Raw genomic sequence first — 13145 nt, 5'->3', positions numbered from 1 at the left:
AGCATTCTAATACCTACTTAGCTTACCTACTATGAATTGATTCAGTTTTGTTATAGCAAATATAAGGAACACGTCTTTTGCAATACATAATATATATTTTTATCTATCATAGTTATTTCATTAAATACGTTAAGATCCTCTCGTGTTTTAAATCATTTAAATAGACAATCCCTTTATAATCTTATTTTTAGTCTTTAACTGAAATAAAATTATGAACTTAACTACAAAAAGGAGAATGGCGAAACTGGGCCTAACTGTTACAGAAATCATAATATATTTAAAATTCATTATGTTATTTTTAGTAATTCTTGGTAAAATATTTACTTCTATGGGAAAACAAATCTTTGAAAAAAAAGATAATGTGTTCACTACCGGCATTGTTATTTAGATTTCTATGACTACCGGTCATATCAAGCAGAGATTGTCAGTGTTGTCAGGAGTAAAAAAGTCGAATATATCGATTAATACGAATGAATGTCTATATTTTATTTTTAATTTTTTTGAATTCAAATGCTTTATAAATCAGAAGCAAAACTTAACTTATTTTTAACACATATCTTAATTTATTTAGATCATTCTATAAAATAAAAACATATTTTACTTAATCAATAATAATTATAACATTTTTATTTAGGTAGCTGGCCATTAATAAAATGTCAAATTATTAATCATAATTGTGTCAGTGATGAGTGATTTGTTTATGTTTGTTGTTTGACATTTGAGTGAAGTTTTAGGCCCTTCTCCCATGACGATACGCATAGGCGATTCAAGTATCCTGCAAGTCTCGGTGACTAGTCGCCGCGGAGTATCTCACATACATTTTTATGTAGGCTCGCACACTACGCTACTGGTATCCTACACGTCCTCGACTAGTATAGCACTACTCACCGTGTCGGTCGCTTTTGCATCGCGTCTCGACCCTCGCGCGTATCTCTTCGTTAGAAAGATAAAAATATCTAATCATCATGTTGTAGTTCTCGTTCGGCTACAAAAACTCTACAATTTATGTTTCTTTCAATATATGGATGAATCCAGTACTTCTTACTCTTACGTTGGCGTCTTCTATTTCTATAAAAAAGAAAAACTGCAAGAGCTTCTTCGTCACTGGAATTGCTGATTGCTCGACATAACGACGTAACTGTTGTTGCAATAAATAAATGAATTATTATTATTATAACGTCGGTCCACAAAAACGAGGCACAATAATGATGAATTTAGTCATTTTTCAGTCGCATAATATGCGAACATCGGGTAGCCAGCAAATATCTAAGTAGTATTCTACGCGAGTATCGTATTCTAGAAGTATCGTACCTAATGGCAGAAGGGCCTTAGTAACGTTATATTCAAAATTGATCTTAATCAATATCCCAATATCTCTGCTATCCCATAGAAAAGATCTATAATTATTATATTCATAGAGTCTGTATATTTTTATCTATTTAATCACCCATAAATCATCAGTGTAACGATCAGGCCCAGAGTCCTATGGGAGTTTGCCATTCTCCTTTGGAATTCATAAAATTGTCATTAACTTATTATTTGTTTTTATTTAAGTTTTCTTAATAGGTATCTATGTTAATAGTTTAAATTTTGTATGTATTGAGTTTTGCTACGGACTACAGGACGTAACAATAAAAACTTACCCCCGTTTGTTCAAGTCATCATTGCCCATGCGCAGAGTGCTACCACGACACGTGTTATACGTCACTTGAGTCATGGAAGTGCACTGCCTTCCTTCTAGATGGTTCCGTGTTACAGTCGAAGCGAATAATTCCCACGCGCGGTTGTGGTTACATAGACTGGTTGCGCAACCGGGTTGAGACCTGCCTCCATTCGGGAAGAAATCAGCATCAGCGACTCTAGAGCCGATTCCAAGGCCACCAGTACCTCCGTCAGTGTGAATAGCCTCCACGTAGACGCCGTCAGACGCGCGTAAACGGTTTGTACTTAGGGTCCATAGAGGACCGGCTGGGTCCAAACCTAAAACGATACTTTGGTGATTAGTAACTTGAACAAGTTGTATGAATTACTTAAATTGTATTGTTATAGTTATAGTCACGCTGTTACGCCCGTAGCGGTTTGTATGAACGGTGTGTTATTGCCACTACGAAAGTTTAGATTCGAAGGTTTAAGGTAAAGTTTTCAATAGACTAGGTAACAGAGAAATCTTCAACAAAACAATTTTGCTTTGTCTGTTTGTTCATTTATTTAAAATATGATTTTAATCTAACATTCTGGTGTTTTATTATACGTTTCTTTCTCAATTTTCAAATGCAATTATCACAAGCATGACATATGTTTCATGTTTTATGAATTTTAAAATTTGAAACATATCTTCCTTATGCCTTTCTTGTGCTCTTCAATCAACATATAAAAATACACTTACCAGTAACTCTAGCGGCTCTGCCACCAAGCTGTCTTCCAGCATTACCAACAAGATGAGCGCCCAGACTGAATCCAATAAGGTGCATGCTGGTGAAAGGCGCTCCAGTCACTTGGTTAAGGAACTGCAAGAACTGGCCCAAACCACGGCCTACAGCTGGTACTCCGTTTGCGGCAGTCACGTAGTCTCGCATAGCTAACCTTCTCCAGTCCATGACGATGACGTTAACATCACTCTTGTCGAGGTATGCTGTAGAAAATATAAAATATTTAGTATTTTTAGAGTCTGTTATGAATATACAAAGTAGGTATCGTACTTTCAAGTAAAATAATAATTGGTAATGTAGCTCATGTACAGTGTTTTATAAAAATATTTTTATCAGATTCATCTCAGCAACATAGCACCAAAGAGCACAAACGAATAATCGTTTACGACGTGACTTCATTCCACCAAGTTATTTAGGAAATAATCAGCACAATTTTAATATCAAAACAGATGTCAGCAATTCGAAAAAAATCTTGTGATCATCACCCACTGTCGTACATTAATTATTGTAAAACATAAAATGGACAAATAAATTTATTTAATTTAATTTCATTTCATTTCATTTCATATCATTTCATCAAACAAAATAATGATATAAATTTCAAATCCTAATATATTCGAAAACCGATAATTGTTACTCGTAAACCAATTACTTGGAGTGCTAAACAAATTGGGTTAATATTATTATGCACCAACGGTTTACCATTTCTGACTGTTGGGTTAGGGTTGGTGTTTCGGTTGCTAAGCCAGCCGTGGACAATAACTATGGTGGGTCTGTTAGCGTTAAAGTTTGAATTTCTGATGGAATTAGCATTGTTGATGGTTAACGTCTGAGACACTCTTGGGTTGCGTCTGAAAAGCAATTTACAAAAATTTAGATAACATGTTTATGGGTGAAAAACGTTTTTAGTTTAAAGTTAATAAAAGATAGAGAATAAGATAATTAATAAATCGCATCTTAATCGATTCAAAAAATACTATTTTTCAATCACATTTTTCCACTAAGGTAAATAAAAAGCATTTCACCTTGTGTACAGGAAGTATTGGTTATTTGCTGGGTTCCTAGCAATTTCGTTCAAAAATTCCACGTCAGGTTCGGCTTCCAAATCAACTAGGTGCATTTGCCCATCTCCACCGGGAATTTCAATAAACCGTCCATATTGTTTCTCATTCTCAAATGGAACAGCAAAGACGGTATAAACTACAAATTAAAATATAATTATTGATAGTAACGTTCAACTAAATGTATAAAACCGTTTAAAATAAATACGCACCCGCCACACTGAACAATAGGATGAATACCTTCATTTCAAAAAACGCCTATATACCATATCTTTGTTATACTTACAGCGTGTGTAAAATCACTAGAATCGTTAATATATATTATGAAAGATAACGATAACATGATCATCAATCTTTTTTGTTTTTAAAATGGAATTATATATTATGAAGATAAATTTAATCTCTACCATAATCGCTGCATAATTTGCTAAAGAAATTGCAAGATAATTATGGATTCTTCCAGAGAATGTAATTTTAAAATAATTAATTTTAATTAACGTTGTTTGAAGTCTAAATTATAAGAGAATCAATATTTTTACAACGTTTAAGCTGAATCAATTTATTATTTTCATTTGAATAACATCATGTTCAGATCGCGCAAAATAAATCGAATTTTAAATGAAATCTCCCCGTGTCTCTGGCTTGACGTAGAAAGTTTTGATCATTTAAATAAAATATTGGCAGAAGTTTACCTGTGTACCACTCGCGATGAAGATTTGATTCTGAAAATAAATTTGCCCGTTCCAGTACGCTGTAAAAATCTAGAATTCAAAACGAATTCTTAAAATGGACTTATAGTTAAGTTTTCCCTTGTTGTTTGGTTGAATCTTAATTTGAACGAATAAAATCAGTTAAAGCATATTTTCATATCTCAAAAAAGATAATAAATTATGACTGATATCTGAAATATAGGTATCATTATTAATTACCTACCTACTAGAGATGGATATAAAAACACAAAAAATATAAGTTAAACTTAACATAGGTACCCTTTGGTGTTTTCCTTCAATATTAAAAACACGTTTAAATTTTTTATATTATTTTCTACGGAACTCATTGCAAAGAAAACTCGTTATTCATTTTCGCACTTTGATAACGAAAACAAACAATATACTCAGATGGTTATAAGTGATAAGAGCCAATAATTTTAAATTTATTTGTTCAGTTACAGATATAAATAATTAATGGATTGTTGGTCGAGATAAACATAATTATTGTAGTACGAAAAATTTCCACAGGTACCATTGCATTAGTTGCATTATTGCAACTTTATCCGTGCCTTATTACTTTCATTTGCTTTGTTTTTTGCTTTGTTACTTATCTTTTAATAACGTTACAAATGACCAATGTAACCAAATCTATAAAATATATTATAATGTCGATAAAACTTTACCACATACAAGTTCTTATCTTATAATAATTAAGATCTTATATTTTGTCGTTTGTTATATTATTTAATTTACCTTGATTATTTTTCCGACCCAAATATCGACCAATAGAATTGCACCATTCGACGTCACGTGGTACAACCTACATGGCATTATACTGATAATTTTTTGAAAATTTTCTCTGGTCGTTGACGTCAAACTGACAGGTTGAATTCAATTGTGAAATTATTGACCGACATTTGGGACGGAAAAATAATCCCCCGAATACCACACGAGCTTAAAAATTATCTGGCATTTCCCTCAAGGTTCCCTGCAAACAAATAAAGTCGTCAAGTTTTTCAGGAAAAATCACTCTCGCTTCGCGCTCGTGATTTTTTAGCCTTGACTAAAAACTTGACTCCTTCATTTGTTTGCAACGAACCTATCGGAAAATACCCGATAATTTTGAAGCTCTTGTGGTATTATATGTGATTATATATTTTTACGTGTTGCTACCACCGATTTCATAGACTACGACATTTTACATATTCTAATAATTAATAATTAGTATATAGAAAATAATCTGTCAATTATTCTATTATATCTATACCACACTATGATGACTATATAATATTATTATGATGACACACAAAGTCGCACAAGTCTATATAATATGTACTTTGAATAATTAATATCGTACGTCGTGTGAAAAATAAAGTTTATCATAAATAAAAAAACAATGACGTTATAAATTATAATATAACGACGTTATAAAATTTTATATTAAAAAATTTTCATATATGATTTGCTTTATAGGTTTCAACCGATGTTTTATCAAAATACAAATTGTGTTTTAACGACTTCTTTGATGTGTCGTTACATTCTATTTTGTTTAAACTGATACAAACCAGAATTATCTGCACAATTAATTATTTACCTTTCCCATACTAGAAATAGTAAAACAGGGCAAACGAAACATAATTAAATTTAACTATTGAAATATCAAGACGAACACAATGCGAACCCAACTTCAATTAATTTGGTTCAAGTAGGCTTGAAAACCAGTTTTGAATAATAAATATATTTCTCTCAATAATAATTAACAAAAGGTTCTGCTTTTTACAACCATAACGATTTACAAATTTCGTGCATATTTATATATTTTTTTATTATATCAAAACGTTAATTACTTGTTAAAAAAGATTACTAATATTTGTAAGTAATAGAAGAGACTTTTTCTGCATGACATTTTTACATTAAAGTGGTCAGAAACATTTAAGTATTATTTACCTCTATATAGTAGTAGGTATACTTTTATATACATGAAAACGGCTAGTATTTTATGAATATAATATAACATATATATACATTATTCATGATAAGTAAAATACTAAGATAAATATAGAAATAACTATAAATATAATTGAAAGATTACAAATTGATAAAGACACTTCTTTATGTTCTTTACACGAAATATTTTTAAACATTTTAAATAGAACTTTAAACCAGCTTTCTGATACTGAGCGTAACTCAACACAACACGTAACGTATTAAAAAGCAGTATAAATGCGATTGTACGTTCACATTAAACTATGGTAACTACAATTTAGCGTTTCTATTCACTAGAACGCTATCGGCAAACGGATGAAATACCTATTGTGCAGGAGAAACTGCACAAAGGGATATCATGAAAAAGTAACGATCGTGCATATCTGTAATGCAAATTACGTCTTTGTCTACGAAAATTTTGCATCTATAGACCTGTTCTAGCAGCGATACAAAGCACTCAGTGTGAGGTTTCGTTTTTATACATGTCTTTTATTTTTTATTACATAAAACATTCAATATTCTATCTTGTAAATGTATCCATACGTATCCATACGAATATAATTTATTTTTTCTTAAAATGAATGACTCTACATATTCTAAAAGTTCCGAAGTTTCATAATGTGAGAAGCTAATATAAACTTGCTATTCTGCCAGTCATTAGATAAGTCGGGTTATAAAAGTCACTTCATAATCAATCGATGCAAGTTTACTAATGTGTGTGAATAAATACCTCAGCGTTTAGGCGTGGAGGCAAAGGGGGTTAAGCGTACTGTTAAGCCTTCCTTACACAGTAATTCCACTTTCACCTAGAATACGAATTGTCACATAATGAGACCGTGAAAAACACTCGCTACTCACAACTCCTTACTTCACGTTCGTATAGACGCAACCAATCACACAATGATAGACGCAAAGCTCCGCTGCACAGGGGCTATTTTCCTCTAAACTGTTTCTGTATGAAAATAATATTTTCGCGAATCGCTGTTTGATATTCTGATATCATTTCTGAAATAATATGATATGTTCCAGTTCATGTGTGGAGATACCCATTTATCGTTCGTGAGTTTGATGAAAATACTTAACCATGTCATTATGCTCCAAATGGCGCACGTAGAGTTTTATAATTTGGAGTCCTTTATTTTAACGATTCGCCCATTTACTTCAACTTTCATAGCGGTACAGCGCATATTTGAGCGGGCTTTTACCGTGTATTATGTTATGTTGTTACTGTTCTTTATATTAATTAACGACATAATGACGTAGCAAAGCAGGATTTTATTAATACATAATATTATAACTTGTACAAGTGCTGATAAAATTAAGTGTTCGTTATAACAGTATTGGAAATTATATATAAAAGGATACTTCCTCATATTTGTGGGATATTTGCACACCAAAGCGCAGCATAACTTGGTTGAAAATTTCTGTGATCAAAAGAGCAAGTATTGAGAAATTGCGGAACAAGAAATGTGAATGCAATATGCCGTTATGTATTCAGGATCGAATAGCGTATTATTAATGCAGGGATGTGGGTCCCCAGCGTCACATTTAACGAAATTTGAAGTGACTTTCGTGTTCGTGATAAAAATTGTCGTTTGTATCGAAGATTTTATGATAATTCTAGTTACATAAATAGGATTTCATATCTTGTATCTTTTATAATAAAAACTTCTGAGTCTTTGAAGTGTTTAGGTGTGCGCTCCGTATTAAAATTAGTAAAATTAAAAACTCAACCAAAGTAACACAGCGAGTGATTTCAGCTTCTAACTTAAATAAGTTATTCATGATGAGCTTAGAGTGCGGACATAATTTTATTAAGTTAATTTGTTATACTTAGCTTTACAAAGCCACAGAATGGGGGACGGTAATTCTGCTGCGGCTAATTTACTCGAATGCTGTGTTTGCGAAGACTTGGCAAGTGGTGTCGAAATAGTATCATAATCCTTCCTTGGAGAATTTTTAAACATTGTAGTATACTCCCATTAGGTAATCTATTGAAAAAATTAAGACTTACACCAAAAAATCCTTAAAAATATCGTTTCGTTCAGTTCGGTCATCGGTTTTAGTTTTTCGTCTATTATTGTAGTGATTATACTAATTTTAATGTACCTCTATCATACATGGCACGAAACTACATTGCTAAGCTTTCTCGCATCTCGATGTATGTGTGATAGTGATGAAACACGGAACGTGTAGTTTATAGTCGGTTTTTTCAAAAAAAGAGCGAAAAGCAGGTTTAGAAAGCTTTTTTTTTATAACTATTTGGTAAAATAGGTTAATGAAAATTCACTAGTAATGTATAAATTTGTTGCCAACCTAACTTACTAGTCATTATAATAACACAAAAATATTAATGGTACCCAATTTATTCAAACTAGACGAAAGCTGAATATCAAGTATTATATAGTATATAGGTACCTTCTTATTGTTCATACTTTTCAATGGATTGGTTGGTGCTTATGAGATATTTTATCGCAATTTTTCTTGCTTTAAATGATTTAAGAGCAAATTTTAAAAATCTTTATTCACATGGGACTCTCGATAATTTATTCTATAACTGTTATAGATTTTTTATTTTATATTTGATATTCATTTTACTAATTTAACGAATGCTGACTTGAACTTTGAATTTCTATTAGAAAATTTTGCTATCATTTAGGTTAGTAGAAGTAAAGGTAAACTGAGCAGCCTACTCTTGCCTCGATAGAGCCACGTCCACACAGACCGAGCAAGAGCAGCCTCGCACGGAAAATGCTTCGCGAGGCTGCTCGTTTTGTGTGGACTAGCCAGTATTATGTTTCAACGTGGCTAAATGTAGGATTGTCACATATTAGTAAATAGATAAATATCATTTAGATAAGTGTCAGTTTACTATTGACCTAAATGACAGCAATATTTTCTAATGGATTCTTTAACAACGTTGCACTTAAAGATAAAAGCTTTAATAAGAGTTAAAGTTAATGGCATGGATCTTTTAATATTACAGACTTGAAATACCTTTTTATGCGTTTATTGTCTGATTATATATTATATATAATTTTGTTGCTTGGTGAGTGAATAATATAATACTTATAGCATACCTTGCTTTTTCTTAGGATATAAAAATAAAGAATATTATTAAAGTTTTAAATTAAAGGTGTAATCGTGTGCGTTTTACAGATAATAATTTAGATTCTTACACGCAAACTTAAATTTTATGGCACTTTCCCTAAAGTCATTAGTAAAAAGCTCATAAAAGAGGAACATTAACTTTGATTAAACGCTATTCTACTTAACCGCAGACTTGTTACATAAAAACTGTAACAGTGCGAGCATAAAAGTTATTTCCTCAAATTATAGTGGGATATCTCGGACCGTTCAGGCGAATATGCGAGTTTTTGTTGGATTTTAGCGGAAAAGCCCGAAATCTGTTGTATTAGTAAAGCAATTTGTCGTCGGTCCGCTCGCGCCGCGCCGCGAACTTTTCTAATCTAAACTGTTGGCCGGGTCGCGTTCAATCTTCGTGAAACTCCTTCACTGTCCACTCACGCCGCCGGACCTCTCACGATAGATAAGAATGCCCGGATATTACCGTCACAGACTAGTGCTTTTTATACCCCTAACAGATAATATTCTCGTTCAATTTTTCATACTTATTTATACTTCCATACTGCCATTGTTTACATTATAATATGTAGGTCGATACATATCCAATCACTAGATATATCTTGAACTCAAACAATGGGATCGATTCACAGTTGAGTGAACAATTCAACTCCTAAAATGTTGTATTACAAAGACAGGTGTGCTTGTCTTTTGGTTTTGTAGCTAGTTAGAAATGTCTTCATATAGTTATAAAAAACAGCATGGTTTATTTGCGAAAATTATAACTTTTTCAATCTAACTCTCTTGGGCAATGATATATGAGTGTGGAGGGATTATAATCAGCCTCCATCAGACTTTAATTCCCCTAAAGGTCTCAACTTGTCAGGCTCTACGCTGTCTGTGACATGGGGGTCCTTTAATTTTGACGTATGCATTTTTATTACTTGTTTCATTTCCAACGCCCGAAACTGAATTTTATATTAGGGAAAGGGTTGTAGGCGCATGTATTTGTTGGCCTTTTTTAATTAAGGGTGGGTTACGCAGCAGAAATTCTATTACAATTTTATATAATTTCAGCTTCAATTATAAAACAAAATTATCCTGATACAATGTCACGGAAATTCTACGTAGGTACAAAATAAAGACGGCTTATCAAATTAAAAGGATAAAATGTTAAAATGGGTTAATCTCGCTATAAAAACAAATGTGATCTACCCAGAAAAGCTAGAGATATTTTGTAAAAAGTGCAAAACCATGATATGACGAAGAATTTAAATCAAAATGAAAACAATTGTAAAGCAAACTATAATTCGATCTTTAAAGCAAAGCACTTTATATTTTTTGCCTCGACAAAAATTCTAGCATCAGCATAAAAATCATTTAACGTGCGATTTTTTGTCTAAAATTACAGAAACGAGCGTACTCATGTAACTTTAAATTAGTAAGTCGCTAATGAAGATTTTTCCGATGTTTCGTTTTGTTAAAAATGTCCGCAGACGAAGTTAATCCTCTACGCTATATAAACTATTTTTAAACACAAATTTCGTCGCTTTAACGAGGGTAACTTGCAATTAGAAATTTAGAGTACCTACTGTTAACATTGAATGGCTAATGAGATATTTTGTTTTTTATAATTGAACCAATAAATGTCAGAGTCAAATGCAGAATATATTTAAAAACAAACTTAGTAAATTTATAACGGTGATGATTACAGGAACTATTATATTATGTAAATCTATAATATAAAAATTAATCCCAAAATGTGTTGGTAAGCGCATAACTTGAAAACGGCTGAACCGATTTCGTTAATTCTTTTTTATTATATTCCTTGAAGTACGAGGATGGTTCTTATGTAGAGAAAACGAAAATATGTACCACGGGAGAAGCCGGGGCGGACTGCTAGTCTTATATATAAAAATGAATTTCAAAATGTGTTGGTAAGCGCATAACTCGAGAACGGCTCAACCGATTTCGATAATTCTTTTTTTATTATATTCCTTGAAGTACGAGGATGGTTCATATGTAGAGAAAACGAAAATATGTACCACGGGCGAAGCCGGGGCGGACTGCTAGTCTTATATATAAAAATGAATCACAAAATGTGTTGGTAAGCGCATAACTCGAGAACGGCTCAACCGATTTCGATAATTCTTTTTTTATTATATTCCTTGAAGTACGAGGATGGTTCTTATGTAGAGAAAACGAAAACATGTACCACGGGCGAAGCCGGGGCGGACCGCTAGTATGAAATAAACATGATCGTAAGTAAGTTCTTTATCTCATTAAAAGTCACCCCGAGCAGTAAGTACGAGCAAGATAACAGTTAATTTAAATATTATGATGTGAACACAATTAAATCTCATTTACATATCTTAGGTAGACAGAAACCTAAAAATAAATCATTTGACAAATTTGATGTGATAAGGGTTCGTGACTTGGTTAGCCCTAATTTAGTAAGTTATTTTTATTTTTTTGCGACACACCCTCGTTTTTATGTGTCAAAAATAAATAGAGATACTAGATACCTACATATTTACGTTACATTTATGTAAAACTTTGGTTGTAAGCTGTCATCATAACATTCAATTAAATATAGGTACCTACATTACGAAATATAGCGTTTATTATACAGGGTGGAAGGTTAAGATGGGGCATGAAGGGCAGATACCTTAACCGTTGTAGCTACATGAAAACGTTCTTAGGAGACTATCCTTAAATTCTTGAGAAATTTTAATCTGCATTCACAGATTTTTGAAAAAATGTACGGTCAGCAAGGAAATCGGCAGTTTTCAAAAAAAATTTTTTTGATGCCAATCGATCCAGTTTCTCATGGGGATCAAAACACTCTAAAAGACCAACTGAGGTATGAGTACTAGAAAAGTCAGAAATCGCGAAAAACTATTTTCATTCATGAACAAGTAAAAAGACAAAGGCACAGCAGCATAACATGCCAGCGACGCGGGGCGTGAGCGGGCGTTGGCTGGCAGCTCGTGCACGAAATGAAAAATTATTTAAATTTGAATATCGAACGAACACGTCACATTTTAAACAATAACACATAGAAAACATAAGTTACCAAAAGTTACTCTGTCTTCACTAAAAATGTCCTTAAATAATTTGGAACGTTTAGATGTTAGAGGCTTACTTTTTAAATAATAAAAACCCAACAGTTGCATTGGAATGGTACAGGAATGAATACCCAATGCGACATGTATCGACGCGAAAGGTAAAAGCGAATCTTGTAAAAAATCTAGCAGAAAATGATATCAATGCTCAAGAACTAAAAGATTCACTTTCTGCAATACTTTACGGAATTCACCCAAATAAGTTGTCGGCTGCTACGCGCTCAGTAGTAAAACGAACAAACCTATGTTTACGTCAAAACGGTGACCACTTTGAGAATCTCATATCATAAGTTTTATGTAAATTATTTCAGAAATTCTGGAATTATCACCATTTTAAATGTTGTTTTTTTGTTATTATTTTGTTATTTTTTATTTTCTTTGACAACCGTTTAATTAAAATAATGTTTCTTCTTATTATCAGTATGTGTTTTAATAATCAGAAACAAAAAATATTGAAGCCTGAAAATCTCTTTGGAGTTTTCTATTAGCGCATCTTTTGTTGAATCACTTATTTTCTTAGTGAATGTGTGGAAATAGTTTTTCGCGATTCCTGACTTTTCTAGTACTCATACCTCAGTTGGTCTTTTAGAGTGTTTTGATCCCCATGAGAAACTGGATCGATTGGCATCAAAAAAAATTTTTTTGAAAACTGCCGATTTCCTTGCTGACCGTACATTTTTTCAAAAATCTGTGAATGCAGATTAAAATTTCTCAAGAATTTAAGGATAGTCTCCTAAGAACGTTTTCATG

The 13145-nt window shown here is 32.3% G+C and overlaps 1 protein-coding gene across 2 annotated transcripts in view; it reads right to left on the bottom strand.

Annotated features, from left to right (window-relative positions):
- The window catches only part of LOC123698554 (pancreatic lipase-related protein 2-like), a 68774-nt gene that overhangs the window by 96 nt on the left and 55533 nt on the right, over window positions 1-13145 (bottom strand). The window contains exons 1-5 of one of the 2 annotated variants that reach the window (XM_045645218.1): window positions 3703-3768; window positions 3455-3629; window positions 3132-3280; window positions 2387-2632; window positions 1644-1980 (exon numbers count right to left, since the gene is read on the bottom strand). In XM_045645218.1, coding sequence (XP_045501174.1) covers window positions 1644-1980; window positions 2387-2632; window positions 3132-3280; window positions 3455-3629; window positions 3703-3736 — 941 coding nt within the window. In that variant the 5' untranslated portion in view covers window positions 3737-3768. Of the gene's footprint in view, window positions 1-1643; window positions 1981-2386; window positions 2633-3131; window positions 3281-3454; window positions 3630-3702; window positions 3769-13145 lie in introns of those variants that run through there. The other variant, XM_045645219.1, reaches the window with a different exon arrangement.

This window comes from Colias croceus, chromosome 16 (genome assembly GCF_905220415.1).
Source record: "Colias croceus chromosome 16, ilColCroc2.1".
Classification (NCBI taxonomy): domain Eukaryota; kingdom Metazoa; phylum Arthropoda; class Insecta; order Lepidoptera; family Pieridae; genus Colias; species Colias croceus.
Note: the sequence above shows the minus strand (reverse complement) of the source record. Positions and strands in the feature narration are given on the sequence as shown.